This window comes from Pelodiscus sinensis, chromosome 10, assembly GCF_052426305.1.
Source record: "Pelodiscus sinensis isolate ZL-2025 chromosome 10, ASM5242630v1, whole genome shotgun sequence".
Classification (NCBI taxonomy): domain Eukaryota; kingdom Metazoa; phylum Chordata; order Testudines; family Trionychidae; genus Pelodiscus; species Pelodiscus sinensis.
The window spans coordinates 36,055,527-36,073,512 of record NC_143061.1 but is presented as its reverse complement, the minus strand read 5'-3'; the positions used below and the strand labels follow the sequence as shown (position 1 = coordinate 36,073,512).

Sequence of the window (17,986 nt, the reverse complement as noted above, 5' to 3'; positions counted from 1 at the left end):
TGGAACCTGCCCTGATTGCCAAGAGTTTTCAGAGATAACGGCCAGTGGCTCCGCAATCACATCAACCAACTCTCTCGGCACCTTCATATGTGGTAGATCTGCCTCCCTGGACTTATCCATATCCAGCTTTTCTAAATAGTCCCTAGGTTGTTCTTTCCCTACTGAACGCAGCTCACCTCCTCCCTATATTGTGCTGCCCAGTGCAGCAGTCTGGGAGCTGATTTGGCTGTGAAGACCGAGGCAAAAAAAAGCATCGAATCCTTCTGATTTTTCCCACAGTCACTAGGTTGTCTTCCCCTCCAAGGCATGCTCGAGCAATGTTTTCATATTCCTCCCTCGCCACCTGTCCAAGTTTTTACCTCTTGTAAGCTTCCTTTAGAGAGAAGAATCAGAATTCATTACATGTGCCCAGCCAGAGCAGGGGAAAAGTGTTTTTTCAAACATTCACAGCCATAACCTTTCAAGCTAACTAAAAAAAGGAATCAGAATACAAATAAATATTTCACAGTAACTATTCAAACTTCAGTATAATAAATACTCTTGAACTAACTGTAAAAAATCTGAGAAGGCAGGTGAAAATCTATTTACTTTTTAAATATCATGGTCTTTAAGCCAGTCCCATGAGTTTTGCTTGGTCGGAACTGGTAATATGCTTCATGCACTTAAATCTCTGCTCAACAGGGAATGGATTTACATATGCTAAGCATATTAAATACATAAGTGCTTTATGTTTTCCATGCTGCTCTGCTATAGAGGTGATGTGGAGCTACCCACATCAATGGGAGCTTCAGGAAAAATCTGAAAATCCTGGGCACACAGGTCAGGCTTCTGGAGATCCCAGGCACATGGATGAACTTGAATGATCCCTTCATGCATAGACAACTGTTCCCCAAATGCACGCTTTTGTGACTGCTCTGGGCGCTTATTCTTCCCCCACATAGTCACATAAGGATCACAGAAATATGTAGCCCATATTTCCTTGGTCTGTGAAACCAGAGGAAGAAATTAATTCCAGAGTTGAGGGCCCTTTGCAGAGAGAGTATCTGGCCATCAGCCTGATCACATTTAAAATCTAGGGACTAACCAGCCTGAGCCCAGCAACTGATCTCAACTACCCTGGCAAATCACTGGGACAGGTAGTATTTCAAGCAGTAAGCACCTCAGCTACAGTACCTGATGTTTTATAGATCAAAGTCAGTTCCTTAAATTGTGCTAAGTGGATGGAAAACCACAGCTGTCCCTTACAGCCAGACAATGTCTGCTCCCCGCAGTGGATTCTGCGTATTGCCTTCCAAATGTAATAGATGTTAACAAGATACAGATTACTGCCCTGAGAAAACACCTAGCAAGGCCCAAACAAAAATTCTTCATTGCTGCTGCCATCAGGATTCCAGGAGCATCAAAAAACTTCAAATATCTTGGACGAAGACTGAAGATACCGCATGACACAGAAGATGGAAACCATTTCCTCCACATCCTCACAGACCTCTCTCAAGGCCCACAAACATTACCTCCATCTTTACCAGATCAAGCTTTTATCAATTAACTCATATTCACGGCCCAAAGTCAGCCAGGCAGTAGGGAGAAAAAAAGGTAGAAAAAACTATACAAACTAAGCCTGGCAGATCTAGCATAATCAGCAAAAACTCATAATTGTGTATTACAAGGAGGAGCTCAGCCAGTGAATCTTTGCTAACTCTGAAACTACATTAAAAAGGATCAAGGAACATCTGAGGTCTCCCACATCAGTGCTATGTGTCTACAGTCTCTGCAATAATCTTCCCCAAAAAGGGAAGATCAATAGATAGATAATGTTTCAAATGACAAAACTATTCCATAGCGTATGCAGGTTTAAATACTCTAAAGCCTGTTGCCCTTGTGTTACCTTTGAATTTGCTTAATTTGTTCTGCAGTTGCAGTCTTATGAGTTAAATATATGCAAATACTAGAATAAAATATAATTAAACAGCTAAACTGAAAGTGACTTTTCACTGCTTCTGATTGTATATTTAAATCAATACTTTCCAGTAAAAGAAAAAATAAATGAAAAAGTTAGACGTGCACAGCTCAAGAAAAACATAAAATGGTACAAATGGGCTTTTCACCTTTACATTTTTTTTGCAGATAAATATAATCTGAATTTTTCATCAGTTAAACTGCAAAAAAGATGCCCTAACACCACCTGATTACTATGGGTATACGACTGACAATTTAAGATATCAGGATGCAGAGTTTACCAAAGACAACAAAATAAAACAGGAGGCAACGAGGGATGGCAATATTAGAAAAACATTCTATTGCTCAAGCAGTACGAAAAAATATTTGTATAGACATATGGCTAGAAGTCCAAGACAACAGAAATAGTCAGTGAGGTGATATTTCTTATATGTTGTTGTAGACTGCCAGCACAGCAAGACAGTGTTTTCAGATATAAGAGCTCTGAAAGGCCAAGTCTACATAATGAGATTAGATAAACTTCATTAAAGCTTCGTTTTAATACCCGATTTTGTAAAGTCGAAGGTTCATGTCTCCATTGCGCACAAGAGTTCAATGTAGTGCCTCCGTACAAGGGTGGCTACTGCCAGCTTTGACAGTGATGCATTGTGGATAGCTATTCCATAGTTCCTGCTGCCCCTTTGCATTCTGGGTTAGGCTCCCAGTGCCTGATGGGACAAAAACAATGCCATCAGGTAGTTTTGGGTACATGTCATCAGCCTCTTAAGGTGCATTTATCTCTTCCTTCTCCCCTGCCCTTGAAAACAATGGCAAAAAATCTTTTTGCCCCCTTTTTTCTCTAATTATCCATGCAGATGCCATAGCAGGGCAATCATGGAGCCTGTACAGCTGCAAAGTGCTGTGGCAAACACTGCAAACACCTTGTGCATTATGCTGCAGTATGGCCAAAGCCAAGCCAGGAGCTGCAGGAGTGAGGAAGAAAGTGAGAAGGCCATGAATACAGACATGTATGAAACACTTGAGGGGAGCAATTGGCAGATGATCCTCTTGACATGACAGAACGCTGGTTTTCGTGCCATCAGACAAGCACAGATTGGTGGAACTGTGCAGGTATACAGCTATGGGACAATGAGCAATGGTTGCAAAACTTTCGCATATGTAAGGCCACTTTCATGGAACTTTGTGAATGGCTTTCCACCCACCCTGAAGTGCAGCAATACCAGAAGGAGGCCCGCTCTGATAGTTGAGAAGTGAGTGGCAATAGCCTTGTAGAAGCTTGGAACGCCACACAGCTACCAGTCAGTTGGGAATCAATTCAGAGTGTGGAAATCTGCAGCGGGACTGCTGTGATCCAAGTAGCCAAGGCAATCAATACCTTCTACTATGATAGTGATTCTGGGATTCTGCAGGACATAGCAGATGGCTTTGCTGTGATGGGGTTCCCGGAGGTGTACTGCCATGGTATCAGTTACAGTACTTCCCCTGCTTCATCTAGGTTGCCAAGCACAATATATGTCTTCTCCAAATCACATAGAATGACAGGAAGGAGATGCTAACTGGAAACCTGGACTGTAATGCTTTGTGCTGCAACGACGCCAGACCACTTACTGCTGGCTTGGTGTGGAAAGGTGTCCTGCTGTGGAGGAGGTAATAAGGCAGCCTCCCCAGGAACCTTGTGAGAAGGATGAGAGTTCCTCTATGAGATCTTTATGGAGATATGCAGGTAGGATTCCCTCCCTGTCTCCAGACACATTAACAAACTGTTCCGGGGAGGCCCTGCTGTATAGGCACAGGGGCCATCACAGATCACACCGAAATACTTGACACCTCTTGTAGCATGATTAAAAATGTGAACTCACCTGAAGTGCACTCCCTTCCATCAGGGTCAGTAGCAATAAATTCTGCAAGGAGGTGAGACTGCCTCCAATGTTTAAAAAGGTTCCCGGCTGCCAGTGAGATTGGATGCTCTGCTTGCCTGTGACCATTCTCCTTCTCCTCTTCCTCATCAACAACGTCTTCCCTGTTGTTGCCTGAGGCTGCCCGAAGTGCCACTTGGGAGCCTCCTGTGGGACACTGGTTGGGCCCCCCCTAAAATTCCATGTAGCTGCTCATAGATTGCAGCTTTGACCATCAATTTGCCTCCTTTGTCGTCTTGCCTGAGCTCCTTTATTTTCACATAGCACTGCTGAGTGTCCCTCGTGTAGCCTCTTTATATCATGCCCTGTGCGATTCTGCTGTAGATATCAGAATTTCTTCTGCTGCTTCAGTTCTGCCTGAACACATCCTTCCCCCACATAGCAAGTAGGCCCAGGATCTTCTGCACCATCCATGCTGGAGCTTGTTTGTCACTCTAGGCATTCATGGTCACGTGTGCTGCCTGCCCTGCTTCCCATGCTGGTCAACAATGAAATGAAATTCAAATTCTACTGGAGCTTTTCCTTTACACTGGGAGAGGAGCAGAGTTGAAAGTGCTGGCCAGATTGGTTACATTTGAGTACTGTGTCTAAGAATGTCAACTTTCATAGTGCTGTGTCTGCACTACTCTAAAGTTGACCATACAAGGTCAAATTTATCATTAATGCTCTTGAAAAGCAGGAGTACAGAAATTGTCTTTAACAGCCCTTAAAGTCAGTGGAATGGGCTTGATAGTGTGGACTCATTGCTTACAAAATTGACCTAATGTGGCAAAGTTCGACCTAAACTTGTAGTGTGGACCAGGCCAAAAAAAGCTAGACTTCTGATTATAGGAGAATTTTAATTAATTAGCTACTGAGCAGTTAGCAGCTATGAAAAGACAAAGAAAGGTAAATGTTTTCAGCGGTAATGCAAGGTTGCTTTTTGAGACATTTGTGAACAACCAACTTGGCTGAAGATCATTAGACCTAATCCTAGGAAATGTGCCAAATGTAATCAATGAAGCTAGTGAATATCAAGGACAAAACATTCAAAATCATTAGATTTTAAATATGTGGATTAGCACTAAAGAATCAAGATCAATGTTTTTGAATTTTCTTGTACCAAGCCTTTTTATGAGGAAATATAATATGCTCCATGGAATTTTCATTAGCATTCTATAAAAAAGAGATGCCTATTATAGGGAATGAGAAATAATTAGGAAGTAGCTGTAAAACTTTAATTGACATTCATCCTAGCCAACTCAAGACATGTAAAAGGGCATCAGAGACCACACTAGTTAAAGCATTGAATAGTGTAAGCAATAAGATGGCTTTTATAATTAGGAATGATATGGGAGCATTGGAGGTAAAATGACAATTATTACATTACCAAAGAAGAAATGGATACTAAGTTACAGTAACAGTTCAAATTAAAAATAAAATATTTTTCAAATATATTCACAGCCTCTTTTATGCTATGAAGAACAATCATGCATTCTCTAAGCAACAGATACTTTGGGAAAGAGAATCAGATGTACACAATAGATGTAGTTCCCACTTTCATAAGTATCCAGATCAGGGGTAGGCAAAATCCAGCTTGTGGGCCATATTAGGCCTGCCACGTATTTCTCTCTATCCTGCAGAGCGTACCTTCTTACAGCCAGCAGTGTGTGTTCAGCTGCCCTTCCCCCACCTTGCTTATTACCCTGTCAAAGAAGGATGCTGGGTTGATTTGCTCTTGACAAATCCACGTTGACTGTTACTTAGTATCTTGCATCTTCTAGGTGCTTATAAAACTGATGTTTGACCATTTGCTCCATTATCTTTTTGCATGCTAGAGTTAAATTACTAATCTATAATTCTCTGGGTTGTCTTTATTCCCTTTCTTATAGATGGGTACTATATTTGCCCTGTTCCAGACCTTTGGTATCTGCCCTGTCTCCAGGTCACAGATAATCACTAATGGCTCACAGATCTCTTCATCTTGTTTGCCAATTTCCCCATCAGACAATGTAGAAAGCTGCCCTAAATCAGCTATCTGTTGCTAATTAAATAAAACAGATTAAAAAAAACCAAAACAAATAAACAGCTTTCACTGAAAAAATCCCACCCAATTTCTCATAAATCTGATAATTTGGTTCCTTGGTTACAATATTTATTCTCTGTGGGCAGGGATGCCAACAGGGATGGCAAAGGGGGCAATTGCCCCAGCAATTTAAATGGACCTGGGGTTCACGGCCGCAGCAGCAGTGCTGGGCCCTTTCAATGACTGCCAGAGCGCCAGGTGGCATGGGCTCAGCAGCACTGAAGGGCTGGCTAGTGGAGGCTAGCCCCCAGCTCTGCCCCTTCTGTGCAAGGCCCCCGCACCTCTTTGCTCAGGGGCCTGGCAATTCTGTCGGCAGCCCTGTCTGTGGGAGGGCTCTGACTCTCACTATCTTCAATGACTGCTAACTGAATTCTTAAAAATAATTCGAGACTATAATGAATAGATGCAAAATTTCACCATTTCCGTCAGCGCATATGAGGTTTTGGCACAACAACTAATAAAATTCCATGAGGCTAAACCAAGCTCTTTACATATTTGCATCAGGTGAACATTTCCTATTTTCCCCCCCTCTAAAATATCATTTTTCTTGAAAAACTAAATGTAAATTTATGTCAAACACCAATACAATTAAAAACTGCAAAATAACTTTGTTTTTCATGTAACTGGCTGTTTTTGTTTTTTACTAGTGATACAAACATTTTTAACCAAATGTACTTCATTGTCAGATGGAAAGCACAATACTTCAGTTAATCTTTTTCAAACGATGAAAATTTATTGTTAGCTTCCTCTTAGCCAGTTTTTAATGACTTATAATACTTTGCCTCTCACAAGGACAAAGGCCACTGAAAATTGGAGTGAGTTATAATAAGGAATTCTCATTTATCCACTTCTTTATCAACACACTCGGCTGGTCTGCCTTAACGCTGGTAAGCCAATCTAAATTACGCTACTTTAGTTACATAAGCTACGTAACTTAGACTGACTTACAGTGGTGTCTACGGCATGCTATGCTAGCAGGACTTGCTCACCTGTCAACTTATCTTTCACTTCTCTGGGAGGTAGAGTACAGATTTGTGGGAGATTGCTTTGCCATTGACTTAGCTTGTCATCACCAAGCCTGATAAATCAACACCACTACATCAATTGTGACCGTGCAGATTTAGTCAGACGCATAGACAATCTCTAAAAGACTGGTGAGGCATGATTTTCCTTTGTAAGTGCACGCGCGCGCACACACACAGATCTCTGCCTGAATTCTAAAATATATATCTCATTTGTAGAACATAAATGAACCATGTTCAATTGATTCCTCATTATTTCCTTTCCCATCTCTTCATGTGTCATCCATTTCATGCTCTTCTCTTTTTCCCTTTTTGCAATGAAGTTATATTTTCCATTTCTCCTGGAAATGTTCACCTGATGCAAATATGTAAAGAGCTTGGTTTAGCTCCTATCACAGCTTCAAATTCTCCAATCCTTTAGTTTTTAAAACATATCCTAGCCACTGGCCTGCCTTTCCTGAATTGTGCTGAATTAGCACTTCAGAAAGAAAGGCCTCCTCTCAACATGCGATTACAATTGGGTACAGTGGGAGAAAGGCAACAGCGCAAGAACCCAACCCTACACTGGAAGCTGATCGTATTTTTTAGAAATGAATCATGTCAGGGCACTCTAAAAAGAGAAGATCTGCAACTTCCAAGCAGGTATTCTTTGACTTAGACAAAAGTCTCTTCAGTCTCCCTAAAAAAAGAAAAGCTTACAAATTGGGACTGAGAGAGAGAAAAATACCATCTCAAATGGAATAAAAGTAAACATGTAATTAGCCAGAGCAGGCATACTATATTTTATAATATGACATCTACTAGCTCTGACCTTATTCTAGATGTGTAGTCCCATAAACCTCTCTTCACTAGTGGAGATGACTCAAAAAGTCAGAGTGGGTATGTCTACACTTGCAGCCTATTTTGGAATAGGGCTGCAAATGTAGGCATTCGGAATTGCAAATCAAGCCCGGGATTTAAATATCCCACGCTTGATTTGCATTTTCCCAGCCGGGCGCCATTTTTTGAAATTTACAAGCCCGGAATAACTGCCCATGTCTTCACGCGGCAGTGAAATGGGCGTTCAAAATAAAGCCCTATTTCGAACTACCTGTAAAACCTCATTGCAGGAGGAATAGCAGGTAGTTCGAAATAGGGCTTTATTTCAAACGCCCGTTTCACTGCCGCATGTAGATGCAGGCAGTTATTCCGGGCTTGTAAATTTAAAAAAAAAAAAGGCGCCCAGCCGGGAAGATGCAAATCAAGCGTGGGATATTTAAATCCCGGGCTTGATTTGCAATTCCGAATGTCTATATTTGCAGCCCTATTCTGAAATAGGCTGCAAATGTAGACATACCCACAGTGTGAATACAATGCAGTTTTCTGCCTGCCCTCTGTAGTCCCCTTCCAAGGGTTTTTCTAGTTGGAGGGAAAAATCTAGCTCTGCATGCTGACTGAGTCTAATGACAACATGGTGCCATATGATGCATTTAAACAGCAACAGTTTTTTCGGAAAAGAGAAAATGTTTTTGTGCTCCATTCTATAATCCAGGGCAGGCCAGACTTATTGACGCTCTGTGCCACAAGGGAGAACCTTCAGCAGTTTGAGAGCTGGGGCATGACTGCTGGGGCTCCAGACTTGCCAGGGCTTGAGACTACAGTCCTGAATCTGCTGAAGCCCCAGGGCCCAGCTGGGGCCTCCCTTACGCTGAAGTCCCAAGACTTCCATCCCTGCTGAGCAGAAGTGATGTGGAGGATGCACCTTGGTCCATGTGCTCCCTTACCCTGATTTCTGCAATAATTTGCTGGCACTGCTTGGTCACATAATGCTGCTAAGCCCCCTTTCTGTGCAGCAGCTGCTGGAGCTGACAAGCTGGGAGCCACAGACATCAGGAGAGCCAACAGAGAGAGCAGCTGCCTCTCCATGCAAAGGTAGTGTATTGCCCCCTCCCTGCAGCTCCCAGCTGGTTGTCCCTGCCTCTTTACAAGGAGCTAACAAATGGAAGCTGCAGGGAGGGCCACTAAGGGTAATGGGGATATGCCTGGTGGGGTGTGATTCAAGCTGTTGGAGAGGGAGAACCTTTAAATTGTGCCCCCTCCCCCCAGCAGGCACCAGTAATCTCTGGCAAAAGACTCCACTACCTAAGAGCCCAGTCTGAGAGGTGAAGAATGGAATGGGAGGACATGGGAGGCTCCATGAGCTGCACTTTAACTGTGAAAGACCGAGACGTGGCTCTCGAGCTGCAGTTTGGCAGCCTGCAGTCTGTCCCGCTGCAGGCGTGCTCCGCGGCTTTGCTCCTGTCCCCCTGGTCTGCTGGGGGGGTCCAGCAAAGACGCTGGACCCCCCCAGCAGACCAGGGACACCAGAGCAAAGCCGCCGCCTGGGGGCTTTGCTCGTTTGCCCGGGAGCAAAGCCGCCCAGGCGGCGGCTTTGCTCTGGTGTCCCTGGTCTGCTGGGGGGGGGGTCCAGCGGCTTTGCTGGACCCCCCCAGCAGACCAGGGAGACCGGGAGAAGCTCTTCTCACCCCGGAGGACACGGGTGGTGACCCGCCGCCCGTGAGCTCCGGGGCGAGAAAAGCCCCGTTCGTAAGTGCGGATCCGACATAAGTCGGATCCGTGTAAGTCGGGGACTGCCTGTAAAACGAAACAGAAATGTACTGATGCATTAGATGTGCAGCATGAGACTTTGGATATATCTAAACCACATCCATTTTTCCATAAAGGGATGTAAATTAGACCTATCAAAATTGTAAATGAAGCCAGGATTTGAATTTCCCATAATGGTGGCATAATGGTGGCCACGGCTTTTTTCGAAGTCCTTTTCGAAAAAAGACCATGGTCAGGATGAGGATCTTTCAACAAATGCCCCATTTCGAAAGATCCTATAACCCTCTTTTTTTTAGGGTTACAGGATCTTTTGAAAAGGGGCATTTCTGTCGAAAGGTCCCCATCTTGACCACGGTTTTTTTTTTCTGAAAAGGACTTTTTGAAAAAAAACCGTGGCAGCCATTATGCAAATGAAGCACGGGAAATTCAAATCCTGGCTTCATTTACAATTTCGATATGTCCCTTTATTGAAAAAGGGATGTATTTTTGCCATACCCTAAGAGTGCTTTTTTCTGTTCATTTCATCTCAGCTCACTCTGCCTTTGAGAGTATGTGCATGTTCTTTATGGTAACATGCATATCCTTTACAGAATCATAAAGTAATGTTTTCCCAAGGTCATTCGAATCTGGATGCTAGTCTAGACTAACACAAATCCCAGTGCACAAATCACTTGCTCTAAAAATGTTATCTAGATATCTGAGCATATCATATAGTCTCTGATGAACCATAAACGGAACATAAACTTTCACTGAAAGTATCCATTTCCTGAAGGCTCCAAAGCCTAAAACTCTGCAATATTTCCTATTATTTGCTCATCTTAAATCCAAAAGCATGCTGGAAAAGAGATAAGATAACGGAGGAGCTTTAGCAGGCTTTCAACCCCATTTGTACCAACAACTCTGGCACATGAAATGTCAGGGCTGCTAGAAACAAGACCTATGATCATATGCTGTCTGAACTGTGTTTCTGGTTCGTGGGTGTTCATCTTCATATAGATAGAACTTTGACTGCTTTTAGAGCTCCAATAACCTTTTATGCTGAGACTGACAGACTTTTTCACCTTTCAAGACAACCTAGAGAATGACCAGGCGGGACCTGACAAAATCACATGGCATCTTTACATTAGGAAATAATTTCAAAATAAGTAAAATTGAAATAACTCCCAAAATAACAAAACCAAAATAGCGCATCCACACTGCAAGGAATCATTGAAATAGCACAGAATTATTTTGAAATAGTGCTGGTGGCCCACTCCATACACAAGCCCATGCGCTCCGTCACTGAGGTGAGGGAGGAGTACATGGCTTTGTGGTGGCTCAACATCTGGTCCCAGGTGGCCTTCTGCTACTCCCAGTCAGACTGGCACTCCTCCCAGACAGGGACCCACTCCTGGTGCTCGCCATCGAGCCCCCGGATGAGGGACTGGAGGCAGGCCATCTGGTCCTGCAGCAGGTCTTTGCAGGTTCTCTTTTTCCGGCAGATCCCACGGAGTTAGGAGGATGGCATGGGAGGTGATGGACGTGCCATGCTCACAGCTGGCCCAGCTGTGAAGAAAAGTTACAAGGGCACTCATCCCAAGAGACACTGTGCATGAAGTCTAGCCCTCATCTCTGAGCCGACACTGAAGGTCTCAGATCAGATGACAGCAATGTGTTTCGAGAAAGGCCATCTGTTGCATAGACAACGGGAACTTTCCTGAAGGGGCACATCCTAAGGGAGCATTGCTATGCCCAGGGCCTAGGGACAAATAAGCAGGGGAAGATGCTGACCAGGCCAGGAGCCTGCGGGCAGAAGGGAGAAATGAGATGACTTTGCCTCCTTCTGAGTCCAACACATGCCAGGTCCGGCACTGGCGGTGTTCCACAGAGAGAGAACTTCTATCTCTGCTGCTGAGGGAAGAAGGGTAGTGGGGGAGGTGTGTATTAGCCACAGAGGTTGCTTGCCAGAGAGAGTGTTACTGGGTACTCTGCCTCTTCCTTCCCACAGCAGGTTCCCATGTACAGGATCAGTCTCCTCCACACTGCCGCACTTGACTGGGAGCGGATGCTGACAATGCGGGTCTGACCCTGTGCCGTGTGCAGTACTGCTGTGTGGTTCCAAGACCCAGACTCCTTAGTGGTGGCTTGTCATGGGAAGGTATCCCATCACAGAGGCCAGAGTGAGGCAGGTCTCTACAGGGACCTTGTGAGAAGGACCAAGGGGTTCCTGTGTGAGAGCATCATGGGGCTGAATGCTCCAGACTGGTGCTCCATGTGCAAAGGCTGTTGTGTGACCCACCCAGGCCAAGTGAGGAGTGTGCAACTCCTCACAGCCTGCACCCACATGTGTATAGGGAATGGTACAGAACTCACCTGAAGTGCCTTCACAGGTTTCATCTGACACCTGGGCGATATCTTGAGAAGGGGGAACTGGTTCCAGGGTGAGGAGCAACTCCTTGATTGCAGGCATGGTTGACTGACTGGCCTGCTCCTCCCCTTCGTCCTCAACAACCCCTCCCCTCCTGGAAGCTAACACCAGACTGGACTCGATGATGACAGGGAGAGCGAGGTGACTGGCTCTGAGCTGTTAACAGTAGTGGCACACATGCGGTGCCATCCCTGAGCATCTTCGCTGCTCACTGGCTTTATCGTAGGCCTGCCTGACTGCGTGAGCTCCTTAATTTTCATGCATACCTGATCGAGGGTCCGTGGCTGTCCCTTTTCAGCTAGACTGGCAGCCATCTGGCTGTAGACCTTGGTGTTGCATCTCGTGGTGTGGAGATCCTGGAGGTTGTTCACCTTGCCACAGACCTCTATGAGATCCAGGATCTCTACAACAGTCCAGGACAGTGTCCACTTGCTTCCCTGGCCAGTGGCAACTAGGGGTGCTGTGGGGAGTGCTGGCAGCCATGGGGGGCTCAGAGGGAGCACTGGGGTCGGCCGAGGCTCCTGTGCTGCTGTGGTGTGGCACGGTGCTTCTGAATATGCCACAAGCCCTTTTCCTGCAGCCCGTGGCTTTAAAGGCTCCACAGGAGAAGAGGAGCAGTGGAGATGTCAGGTGTGGCCAGAGCGGCCACAGGTGCAGCTGTGAGAGGCCTCTGGAGGCCAATTATTTTGAAATAGCAGCAACTGAGTGCCCACACTCAGGCTATTTCGAAATAACAATTTTGAAATAAGTGTTATTCCTCATGGAAAGCAGGAATTATTGTTTCAAAATAACCAGTTCGTTATTTTGAAATAATGGGCTTGGTAGCATGGATGCTCCACTTGTTATTTCGAAATAACTCCCTAGTGTAGACCAGAGCAGAGTGACATATATCTGCCCGGAGTCAGAGGTTATGGCACTGATGTGTTGGAGAGCACCTTACTCTAGGTGTTGCTTGTCACAGCTATGTAATGACTTCATCACTCAAATGCCTAGCACCATGGACTAGGTGCACCTCTCTGTCCCCTGCCTTGGTTGAAAACGTATACTGTTGGACATGGAGGAAATATAGAGCTGCGGCAGTGTTCCCTTTAATTTTTTCCATCCATGTACAGAATAAATTTTGTTATGGGCACCAAGGCATGTGCAGCTGAGCATCACCAACAGAAATATATGCTGCTGACTGTGGTCATCTGTGGATGCTCTGCTAATCAGTTGGGTGACGTTTGAATCTCTCTTGGGGGGCCGTTTAAGCATTCAGCTTGCAGGGAACACTGGTCTGCACCAATGCAAGCAGTGCCAACAAGAGCAGCGGTACCCAGAGGCCAGGGGCAACTGCAACTCAGATCTTTGCTTCAAGGAACGCTCTTTGAAAGTGTCCTGGGTTGTCCTCTTGCCAGATTTATGGAGGTCTCTTTGTGGGCAGATGTCCCTTCAGGAGAGAGCAGAGCGATTCTCTGAAACACTTAAGTACCCATAGTGACATGAAATTTGGTCCGACATCCTCACAAAGGAGGTTTCAGAGAAGTGACTGAGAAAATGTGAATATCTGTTAATGATGCCCATGCTGCACAGACACTCCTTGAAGGTGTTACAAAACAAAGGCTGGAGTGGAATCGGAGCAAAGGCTTCCTCAGAGACACAAGCAAGAGGATGATGTACCAAAGCAAAAAATGACACAGAAAATTGCATCCAACTGCTAAGAAGCAAAAGGGCAAAACACTAACAAAAACGTCAAAGTACTAAAACTACAGCATCAAAGAACTGAATACTCAAAATAAAACACAGGCCATAGTATCAAAGTTATTTCAAGTTCTTTGGTGACTGGAGAATAGTTGTCAATGACATTCCTGGCCTAGTGACAGAGAAAGAGCTGCAGAAATAATAACTAAGAGGAAAAGAAACTGACCAGACTGTAGGATCAGGTGGACACACACACGGATATCTAAAACCACTGATGTTGAAAAGAGTAAGTTCAGCTGGCATAGGTTTCTGCAGGTATTTTTGGGAAATTGCAATCACCATAATTAAGTTTTGGGAGTTAAGCACAACAACAAAACAAGTGCGGTGTAAGCGGTTCCACACACCACTGTTACACTTCCTTGTGTTGAAGCACTGCATTACAAGCTCTCCCTGCTTCAGTTTGCAAGGTGTAATAACTACTCCCCAAAGCAGGGCAGTGTGCTGTAAACTCAGAATGCCATCTTTAAACAATTAAATAACCGGGTTGGCTTTAAATAAAGAAATGTAAAAGGCAGATGCTTCACTCAAGTGCTTTTAAACCCAGGACCCAAAGGGTATGTCTAGACTACATGCCTCTGCCAACCGAGGCATATAAATTAGACATACCAACATAATCAATGAAGTGGGGATTTAAATATCCCTCGCTTCATTAGAATAGAAGTGGCCGCCGCGTTGTGCCGGCTCAGCTGTTTGTTGGCACGAAGCAGCAGTCAAGACAGGGATCGGTTGGCAAGGAAAGCCTTTGCTGACCAATCCTGTAAACCTCGTTGCATGAGGCATAAGGGATCGGTCGGAAAAAGGCTTTCCTTGCCGACCAATCCCCGTCTTGACTGCTGCTTCGTGCTAACAAACAGCTGAACCGGCACAATGCGGCGCCCACTTTTATTCTAATGAAGCGGGGGATATTTAAATCCCCACTTCATTGACTATGTCGGTATGTCTAATTTACATGCCTCAGTCGGCAGAGGCATGTAGTCTAGACATACCCAAACTGGACATGGAACACTGGATTAACACAGAAGAACGCTTACTTTGCCTCAGTTTCACACCTCAGAGGAAGCAGGCAAGCTTTCTTAACTGGCCTGCTGTCTCCTTATTGGCCCATATCACCTCCAGGAGGACTAAATCTCATAGGTAGCCTGGCCCAAGTGGATTTTTCTTATGTAGGGAATGTGAGGGTGCTGATGTCTCCATCAAGGTGCTGAGTCAGAATGATAGCCCCCATCACAGAGGTGGATAGTGGCTTGCATCCATTCTCAGTACTGCTGCCCTTAGGGGACAAAACTTATGAGATCTTTGGGGAGTTCCACCAGTTTTGTGCTAAGGCACTGACTCAGGGCTGCTAATTGGCCAGTATTAGCATGTATTTAGTTACATTGTACACACAAATGAATGTCACCTTCAAAACCAGCAAATATTATCTAACCAATAGATGTTTTTCATAATTACTGTTCTTACTAATAAGATTTACTTTTAGCTAAGATACCTGAACAAATGTTATTAGGAAGTAAACCTACATTTGGCCAAGTCCCAACATCTTATGATTGTCTCACTGAATTCTGATACTATTTATACAACAATTTTCAATTGTTCTTCTAAAATGCAAGATTTAGACTGCTGACTCAAAATTCAACACAGCCATCAAGTGGGTCACTCAGAGCAACTGATGGCAGAGAAAGAGAAAAGCAAGTCTGAAGCAATTGCAATAACCTTTCAATTTTAAGCAGGTGCCTATTTCTTCAAGAGAAGTAATTATTGATTATCAAAAATACTTCTGCCTAAAAATAAACTCAACTATATAAAAGAGTATTGGAAGAATAAAAAACTATAGGTGATTTAGGAGAGGAAATACGATTAGCCCTGGACAGCAATCTTAGCTATCATTTGGTATGGATGACTAATAGAAAACTTCGTAACTGAAAGTTTTCACTACCGATAAGTTATGCAACCAGCCATTGCAGGTAGCATAATGCTAGAAAAAAGATACACTTTCACTGTCACAACATCCTCATTACATAGAGTTAACATTTACAGTGTTTACTGATAAAAATGATTTCAAAATGTTCAAACAGTGACAGATACACCAATTCAAATAAAAACAGAAAGGATCAAATCTTTTCAGGGGTTAGAAAATGTTCAATTAATTAAAAAAGTCTACTCCTATAAACTTTCTACTTTATTTAGGAATAGAAGCAGATATCTCAAAATAACACGAGACGTTGGCTTTTCCTTTTCTTTAATCAGGAACAACTGTACATTTCTTAAGAATTTTATGTCCTTTTCTAATGAGAGCTCTAGCCTGATTTCCAGATAGAAGCGATTGACAGAACATGGAGACTACACTGAACTATACTCAGTATATACATTGAACTTTAAACATGATTTGGATATAATTTATAATGGTGATGCAAAGATTTCTAATCTGGAAATCTATCTGTCCTGTCAGTGTAGCTTTACATAAATTTTCATTTAACTAAAAAGTTACATCATCAAAATACATCCCATGCAACAACAACTTTGTTAATGCTGATAAGAGGTATGATTTATAATGAGAAGCTGTTTCTGTTTACCTTCTGGACACTGACAACTGAATCCACTGATGTTGGAAAAGCAGGTACCTCCATTTCTGCATGGCTCTTGGCTGCAGTGATCAATCTCTGACTGACATATTTCTCCAGTATAACCTACATCACATTCAAACATTTTAAAAAGTGAAGAGAAATTAAGGCTTTATTACTAAATTTGACATTATATCATTCAAATAGCTCTAAGTTATTTTTTCTTGAATAATATTACTCGGACATGAGAAACAGTATTCATGACGATCTCTCAATATTCAATTCATTAAAACATTCAATTAATAAGAACCTCAACTTGATTTTAGCAATATAAATCAAAATTCAAATATAGTGATACTATCAAATTGCATTTTACCTACAGCAATATTCTGACTATATTAGTGGGGGGACAGGGTTCTGCAACCACAATGTACATCAAAAGAATTTCAAATTTATTTTGAATCCGAACACAAAAATCCTCTAGGGAGACTTTAAACAGGACTAGTCATTTTGAATTATTTGTGCATACATTGAGTGACTGTCATTGATTCCTACTTCTGAGCCTCAGAGGGGATTGTTTATTTAAAAACATTAAAAACATATATGGGTCAGACTTACACTTAAATCAATAGGCTTGAATAGGTGCAACTCAGCATTGAGTTTGGCCCCAAAGCTGCCAGAAATTTTATCTGATGTAGAATTATAAGATTTTCCTCTTTCCTACATTTTCTTTACATTTTTAAATGATATTGTGAGCCAAATTCTGTTCCTGTTTTCTCAAATGTGAATCCAGGATAATTCTGTAGTATCTGCATGAACTTGACAACTGGCAGCTAAGTTCAACAAAGAAACGAAGAAATCTCTTATAGGTGGTTCTGGGTTCAGGGCTGGGTTACATACTAGAGCAATGAGAGGAAGCTTGCATTAACACTGTTTGTTACCATGTCCAGACAAACAGTGAATTTCAGTATCCATGACTGGTAATGGTGATGAGCACTTAAAGAATATAATACTTATAAAGGACAATAAGCACTAGGAGCACAGTTGGCAAACTCATTTGCTTCTGATATACATATTCTATTGTTACAAGTTCGCTTTCACATTTGTAGGATTATTTTTCTGAAGCATAGTGCAATATTCAACATGCTTACTTCATTTTCAGTTAAGCCCATCTTCCGAAGCGTAAGTTTGTGAAAATAATATTACATTGGAATTCACTATGTGATCATTAAAACATTAGCTAAATGAGAGACATGAAATTGCAAGGCTCTGTAGCTTGCTAAAATAATCATCTGGGTTTCTTGTGATTGTCATAATAACCTAGAACAAATCACATGATAAAGATGACACCTTGTTGTCAGTTTTATGAAAATATATTCCATCTAATTAATAACTACACTGCATGTTTTTTAACTGAAGTAAAATATTCTTTTTGTCTTTAATAGCCAATAATGAATGCTGCAAATTAACAGTTTCCTAAATGAGTCATACTACAAAAATGCAGCTTATCAGTCAGATCATTTTAAGAATCCTTGTGACTGTTCATTTTGTGCTCTTACAAATCTCTGTACTATTTTCGTGCAGCAAGATTATGGCAACATGGTACTTCACAGATACTGTGGGTCCTGAACATTTTCAAATGAGGAGATTATAGTATATTCTATTTTTATTTTCCATTTCCTCTACTAGCTTCAAACATGCAGTAAAGGGAATTTGTTGGCATCTTTTCTAAAAGA

General features: G+C 42.9%; 1 protein-coding gene across 2 annotated transcripts in view; it reads right to left on the bottom strand.

The window, feature by feature from the left end:
* DNER (delta/notch like EGF repeat containing) overlaps positions 1–17,986 on the bottom strand; it is a 293,984-nt gene that overhangs the window by 57,562 nt on the left and 218,436 nt on the right. For both annotated transcript variants that reach the window (XM_075937624.2, XM_075937623.2), the window contains exon 7: positions 16,263–16,376. In XM_075937624.2, coding sequence (XP_075793739.2) covers positions 16,263–16,376 — 114 coding nt within the window. The remainder of the gene's footprint in view (positions 1–16,262; positions 16,377–17,986) is intronic.